The sequence below is a fragment of the Sinocyclocheilus rhinocerous genome, unplaced genomic scaffold, assembly GCF_001515625.1.
Source record: "Sinocyclocheilus rhinocerous isolate Xijiao unplaced genomic scaffold, SAMN03320098_v1.1 scaffold2369, whole genome shotgun sequence".
Lineage (NCBI taxonomy): Eukaryota > Metazoa > Chordata > Actinopteri > Cypriniformes > Cyprinidae > Sinocyclocheilus > Sinocyclocheilus rhinocerous.
This window is the reverse complement of record NW_015645530.1, coordinates 220,239-228,217: the sequence shown is the minus strand read 5'-3', so window position 1 is coordinate 228,217 and position 7,979 is coordinate 220,239. Positions and strand designations below refer to the sequence as shown.

Here is a 7,979-nt window from a genome sequence, read left to right as displayed (position 1 = left end):
TATAGATTTTTCTTTTATGCCAAAAATCATTAGGATATTAAGTAAAGATCATGTTCCATGAAGATATTTTGTAAATTTCCGACTGTAAATATATCAAAACTTAATTTTTGATTAGTAATATGCATTGCTAAGGACTTCATTTAAAATTAAAATTTTTACTTTAAAGGCGACTTTCTTAATATTTAGATTTTTTTTGCACCCTCAGATTCCCGATTTTCAAATAGTTGTATCTCATCCAAATATTGTCCTATCCTAACAAACCATACATCAATGGAAAATGTATTTATTCAGCTTTCAGATGATGTATAAATCTCAATTTCAAATTGACCCTTATGACTGGTTTTGTGGTCCAGGGTCACATATTTTACAGAAAACGGGTTGCACATGGGTCAAAATTTTTGCATTTTTGAGAGGGAAAAAAACCCGCAGATAAGTTACATCAGTGTATAAGTCCCATTTTATTGTTACATTCAATAATGTAAAAGTTGCAAACATTATAAACACTATAAACATTGTAATTCCCCTCACTCCACAACAAATCCTTTAAATTTATTGGTTTTCAGAACAGAACAGGAATGAAAAATATAAGTATAAAAAAACATACATTTATTATCAAGCCCAAAACAAATTTATTTAAAATAAAACTGAAACTACCGGGCTGATATATGGTACTGTAAATGCACCATTAAAAATGCTCAGGTACCTCTTTCATTCGGCACAAATCTAAGTGTGTGCATTTTGCGCAACTTTTGCGTGCTTGATGTTAATTGCTTTAATATTAAGTCACTTTAGAATATAAATCACAGTGCTTTTCAGGTGATAAAAAAACTATATTCCATAAAATAGGGTATTCCTTTAAAACAAGTTGTTAATATCCAAAAACAAGCACTAGCACATGACCAATGTTATTTATTGTTGAATTTCCATCATACAGCTACATTGTGATATATACCGTTACCGTGATATTGGTTTTCTTACACAGTGATTTACGATTTTAGTCATACCGTCCATTTCCAGTGAACTAATGTGTCCATTTCCCTTACAACTTTAACAGAGAAATGCGCAGCATGGGTCAGCAGCGAGATGTGTATATTCCGAAAGCTTAATTCATTAATTTGCTGTTTGCTATCCGTCAGTCACCCGGAATAATCCGTTGGGAGGGGCCAGTGCGCTTTCCTACGCCGAGTGAAAATTGGATTTTGGATGAGCGATCGCGCGGCTTAAACTTCCACCAGCTCGCTGTCTATTAAGTGCACCCCCCACGTCACGCACACACACACACTCGCAACCCAGAACCAATCTAGAGCCACGACAAACACACACAAATATACATCCTCGAGTTTTAAGAGTTACAAGCCGAATTCAAACGCACACGTATGCAGCCACTGTGACACGGTGCATGTAGTATTACCTACAGCAATCCTGTGCTTGAGAAAAGCCGACTGAGCAAACACAGTCAGCATAATCACCAGAGAGAAAGACACGTACACACCTCTGACTCGAAGGAAATGAGCTGGAATTTGGAGCATTGTGCCCACATGGGGAGAGGAAGATCTGGAGAGAGAGGGATGTGGGGAGGATTGATGGGTAGGGAAAAAAAGTCAAGAAGAACAGAAACGAGAGCACTGGGGAGACCAAGACAATTCTCGCTGAGATGTTGATGGCGAGATGCTGGAGTTTACTCATCCAATCACGAATGTGTGGGCAGAGAGAGGGAGACAGTGTGTGCTTCATCAGAGGTGCTTGATGTCACTTAGTAATAATAACGCTCTGTGTGTGTGTTTCAGCTCCTCTGACTGAAGAGCCCCCCAGGATTCTCTTTCCCTCTGAAAACAAGCTCCTCACCATGGATGTGCAGCTCGGTAAGAACAGCTTCTGCTTGTGTACATGTGTGTTGGGAGGAGAGGAGGGGAGGGGAGGGGAGGGGGGTTGTTCATAATGCCATGTACTATTTTTGTAAGAACGTAGTATGTAATATGCTGTGCGCAGTATGCAAATTTTCTGAATGCATGGATTACCCGGATGACCTGCTACATTTGTTGAAATGTGCAGTGTAGAACCACAGCACACTGCGTGGAATAGTGTATCCCATGATGCACTGCACTCGACTTGACCATCTATTTGCAGGGTGACAAAAGAACCGGAGGCGATATCAATCATGGTTTTTCACAATTTGTCTGGTTGACCCATTTTTTGAAGGGTCTGCCAAAATGTTTGCACAAACCTGGATTACAAAATGGAAATAAAAAGAATGCTCACTAAATTAAAGGTTCAAACAGTTGCACTATTGTAGCCAAAGTGTTTCTGAATGAAATCCACTTTCTTGTCATATCACTCGCATCTTAAATAATCAAGTGCCGAGTGCATTATTCGTGTTATTTTTTTGTTTTGTTTTTAGGGGCAGTAGTGGCCAGTGGTGCTTCTGCCAGTGGATATACACTATGTCAATGTACATTATCATTTTAAAGTTTGGGGTCAGTGATTTTGTTTTTTGTTTTTGTTTTTTTAATTTTAAAAGTTTTTGAAAGTCTCTTATGCTACCCAAAGCAAATATTTCATCGCAATATGTTTTCTCATTTAATATATTTAAAAAAGTAATTTTCAACAGCCTGCAGTATTTAAAAATACTAATATTGTCTGTTATTGTCAATGTTGAAAACAGCTTTGCTGCTTGATATTTTTGTAGAAACTATGATAGTTTTTTTTTATTCTTTGATGAAAAGAAAGGTTAAAAGAGCAATATTTATTTAAAATTGAAATCTTCTGTAACAATGTAAGTCTTTGCTGTCATTTTTATCAATTTAATGCATCGTTGATATATACGTTTCTTTCACACAAAAAAAAAAATAATAAATCTTACCCTTAATTTTTGAAAGGCACTGTGTATACACATAGACACATAGAAAGACACATAGTTTAATGTACCAGTTCTACATAAGTCAGTGCTATTTGATGCCATTAAAGTTTGCATCAAATAGCGCTGACAATAATGTTTTGTTTGGCATATTGCTTATGGAAAGCTAGCAGTAAATTGAATACTACTTTAAAGAGATGTTTGTGAACATTTTTTATTGATCATGGCAGTAATTAATTCATCAAATAATGATGAATGATGATGAAGAGCGTTATAACCGGGCATATATCCAGGTGTTTGGTGCAGCAGAATGCACTTTTGGCATTTTAAAGAGCCAATTGCTCTACAGTCCCAGCAAAAAAAAAACAGTCGTGGTATAGCAACAGCAGAAAGCGCATGCAAATAATGGGCACAATTCACTTTTAATCCAGGAATTTTCCTCTTATTACAGTGAAACACTGTGTGCTGTCTTTTTGAAATACTGTAATAGGCATTATGCAGTATACTGCAGAGTAAGCAGTACGGTAGTATTCTATTCCAAACAGCCGATGTGGTTCAGGCATTTGAATTGTGTTTGTGCAAGGAATTGTCTAAGTAAAAAGAGAGTCATTGTATTGGATTTACTCTCAAAAACACAAGCAAAAACAGTTAAAAAAATGGGTGAACTGTTTTTGTTATTAAAAAGACGTCAAACTGTTACTAAAAGAGACTCATCAAGAATGTTTAAACTCATGCCATGCAGTTATGCACTAACTCGGCAGCAGCAGCATTTGCGTATGTGTGTGTGTGTGTGTGTTAACGCTTGAGAAAGGAGTTCCCCTGCTTGACAGATAGCTGCTATAGTCAGCATTATGATCCTATGTTGTTTACGCTCTGAATGGAAGTCGTTCTCATAAATGCAAATCCTCTATGCTAATTATCTGCTGTTGTCTCCCAACAATAGCCGCTCCATATGGTGCCGAAACATTCAGTGGGCCTTCTTTTGGATTTCGCTGTGCGTGTGTGTGTTGATCCGAGCTCCTTGTGCATGTTAACACACGCATACCGTCCACTTTAATATATGTAACGGACTGAGATGTGCTTGTTCGCGCATGTGCGCTAGTCTGTTAGCGTGTGCATTGAACTGAACCGTGTGTGTGTATGTGTGGATGGAGCCGCGTCTGTTTGTTTGGCGGAGACTCTGGATCCAGGCATGTTGGAAACAGGAGCAGATTGGAGCATATTGTGGCGGCTCTGACCATGTTCTGCCTTCAGAATGAGCAGAGAGAGAGCAGGACACCACTCATCGACTAGAGACACACTTGACCACATGATGAGTAATTTTTAGGATTAGACGGCGTGAGCGTTGTGGGCTGCTTAGCTGAATAATAGAACCCAGTAGAGTTGGACTTTGTCGTGTTGTGTTCAGTTTCATCTCTCATTCTCAATTCAGTTGAAAAACTACATTTTTGTATTTCTAAATACTTTGCAGAATCATGAGAACCTAAATAGAATTTTAATTTAATCACTATTGTAGTGAATAAGTGATATAAAATCTTTTCTCAGTAAATTATGCCGTCTTAGACTTATAATGACACCTGGTGGCAAGGATGTAGCATCATTTAAAGATTTTCAGTCAATTGTTCTTATTCGACTTATTCTGTGAGTACAAGTATATGATAATTGCACGGTGGCCGAGAGAGCTCAACACGCTGCAACTTCAGAAAACACATGCAAATAGAAAAAGCACCAGCAAATTAAGAAAACATCTTCATCAGTTTGGCAGCACATGTGCAAATGCTCACAACACAAACAAACAAAGAAACGCGCAAGTAGCACAGACCACATTAAAATTACCCCAGCAAAATGAAAATGAACCATGTTTTTTATTGATTACCATTTTTACTACAGTTCAACTACAGTGGAAATGAGAGAGCAATTTTGAAGGAAAGAAGAGCATTAAGGAACATGCAAGGAGGTTCTGAGAGATGAAGACAGAATTCTGAGCTGGGGGAAGAATATTTAATGCTTTTAGAACGTTTCAGGAGGGAATCGCTCCTTGCTGAGCACTTCCTGCAGAAATCTTATTGGACACGCACAGATACAGACACACACACACATGCAAACTTAAACACATACCGTTTTATAAGTATATAGCAGGTAAGAGGATATTGCTGGACTAATACTAGTTATTTCCAGCATTTGTTGATGCTACTGTGTAATACTATGTGATATGTATGATGTATATGGTCATTACTTGCTATAAACATGCTTATTATGAGAGATGAGCTATTGAAATCATTTTTCATGCTCCCTGCCATAGACTCGGAACAGATGATGATGTGAGAGGATGGGATGATGGGATGATGAGTGAAGGATAGAGAGAGACGGATAGAGTGTGCTGTGTGTGAACCCATCACATCCAAACATTATTAATGACAACAGGGGCACTCACACACACACACACACAAGCACAACTCACATATCGCAGACAAACAAAGAAAAGGAAAAAAACGAGTCAGAAAGTAACTGGGCTGACTCACATTCAACATGGAAAAAGGGAAAAAAGGTGACCTTTTTTCCTGTCTCTATGCAGTTGCCAGCCAAGATGAACAGATAGAAAGGAACAATGCAGGAAAGACTTGACTATTTATCTGTATTATATATATTGAATTGGACTGATGAGAGTTCATCTTAACCTTCATGTTCTGTATGGGCTCTTAGAGCCCTCAAGGGCTCGAAAATATACCAATAAACATTGAAATATCTGGTTGAAACTCCATTGCTTGTTCTAATCTTATGAGATCTGATTATAAACAAAATTTCAGCTTTATAACATGCATCAACCGTCCTTTATGAAAAATTGCTTCATTACTTTTGTTTGGAGTCTCAGAGAACTCGGATACAAAGCATTAATAAATGCAATGAATTTTCACATGCTAACTTTTTTTATGTGTACACCCCTGTCAGTTGTTTATTTTAATTTCTTTTATTGTATTTTTCAAAAATGTTTTTTGGAGGGGTCCAGTCGACACAGAACAGAAGCGAAATTACTGAAATGGATGCTAGTTAGATTTCTGAAAATTGTGGGAAAAGAGAGGGAAAAAGCTTCAGTGTACCTACCTACTGGATTGTGATTGGCTCAGATGAATTTATTAAATTGTTATTTTTATAACTGCTATTATTATTTGTAAATGATGAGTCATTGGGGCTTCTGAGTCATAAAAACAACAAAAAAGTCAAATCAATCTCAAATGAACATAAGGGTTAACTAAACATAATCTAACTTAATTGAAATGTATTCACTGTGTGTCTTTGCTTTGCTTCCTCACAGATGGCACAAAACGCACACGCAGAAACACACACGTACGTTAACGCAGAAGTGGGGAGGATTTGTGCAGAGGTATTCAGAGAACACTTCTTAATATTAATCACCCTTGCCCAAAATAATACAGTTGTTGCTAAGCAACCATTGGGAGATGAGGGCATTTCTCTAAATAAACATCTCAATTTATTATTGGGTAAGATTGGACACTGATATCCTTAAAGGAACAGTACAAAAGCAGTGGATATGTGCAAAAGCTGTGTTTCTGCTCTTAGGATATTGAGCTAAATAGCCTGGAACCAGACATTTGGGGTTTACAAGCCCATTTTCAGCTATCTGGCCACAGCTGTGGATTAAATGATGAATTAAATGATTATTTTTTATGCCATTTCTTGTTCATTCAAATCTAATCTTTGTTTAATAAACATTTGTGTGTAATGCGCAGTAGGCAAATGAGGGATCGTAACAGCCAATGAGCAGCAACTTAGCTATCCGCTTCACATTTTTGAGCACATACATTTTCAGCTTAATTTGAGAAAGAGAGAGAGCACAAAAGAGGAACGACTAGACGGAGAGGTCGCTTTATCTCTATTCTGAAGTGTTCACTTTAATCCAGAGTCCTTTGTCCCACATTTTGGGTCCACAAGGCCACGGTTTCTAATCATGCATATGACCCTGTTAGAGCTGCCACAACCTTTCATGTGCTGGCAGTTTTTGGCATGCCCTTTAAAAGGAAAGTTCACCCTAAATTATGTGATCATTTACTCACCCTCATACCATTCCAGACCCATTTGACTTTAATTCAGAGAGATTTATCAGAATGTCTGAGCCAAAGTTTCTAAGGCTCAAAGCATTGGATCCTGTATATTTCACTTTTTAAATAAAATATCCAGATTTTTTCAGACAAACAAAATAAATGCTGGTTTGTCGCATATGTCATCCAGACAATATCTTTCTGTCTAAGTTGGCTGCCAAAATAACAGAAAAATGGACACAGATTTTATGCATAGTCAGACGTCTTTCATGTAGATGTGGAGATAAATGGCATATGTAACCAATTACCTGTTCTTGCATAGAGACACAACAAATATAGTGTCATTTCACTCTCTACTTGAATCCATCTATATGTACCACTCTTTGATGCTTAACCAGTGGCATAGCAAGTCAGCCCCGGGCCCATATGCAAAAAAATTAGTATGGGCCCCCCCAAACGTTATTGGCTCCAACTCGGTTAACTTATTGATGATTTTTCTGAAGTGATTAATGTTACGTGTATTCACAAGCTGTTTTATTTACGGTATAAATGCTTGGAAATAATATTGAATACATATTTGAATGCATGTTGAAAAAATCAGAACAATTTAATACAAACGAATGTTTCATGAAATCGATCAATTAGAGTTTCAAAAAACGTCAATAAGCCTACCTTTTATTGCTGTTTTTTATGTTAAATGTGAAGAATGACAGGTTGGATGCCACAGACCTTTTATTTTATTTTATTTTTTTATTTTTTATTTTGTGGAGTGTGGAATTCTCACATTAACTTCACGCAATAGGCCTATAATAACCTGATTTTATTATCGTAATTTTGACTTTATTCTTAAAATATTATGACGTTAATCTTATTTTTCATCATGGTACTAAAATGCCACCTTAGGCTATTTGTACTGCATGCAAACACAATCTTGGCACAGAAGCCCAAAAAACAAAAACAAACAAACAATAAATAAATAAATAAAATACTAAGGAGATATTTGAATTATTTATTAATGAACTAGTATTTTCTGAGTCAGTGTCACAAGATGAAGTTGACGATCCTGA

General features: G+C 36.9%; 1 protein-coding gene across 1 annotated transcript in view; it reads left to right on the top strand.

The window, feature by feature from the left end:
* Nucleotides 1-7,979, top strand: part of il1rapl1a (interleukin 1 receptor accessory protein-like 1a) — an 81,800-nt gene that overhangs the window by 58,697 nt on the left and 15,124 nt on the right. Inside the window, exon 6 of the mRNA XM_016509676.1 lies at nt 1,788-1,862. Coding sequence (XP_016365162.1) covers nt 1,788-1,862 — 75 coding nt within the window. The remainder of the gene's footprint in view (nt 1-1,787; nt 1,863-7,979) is intronic.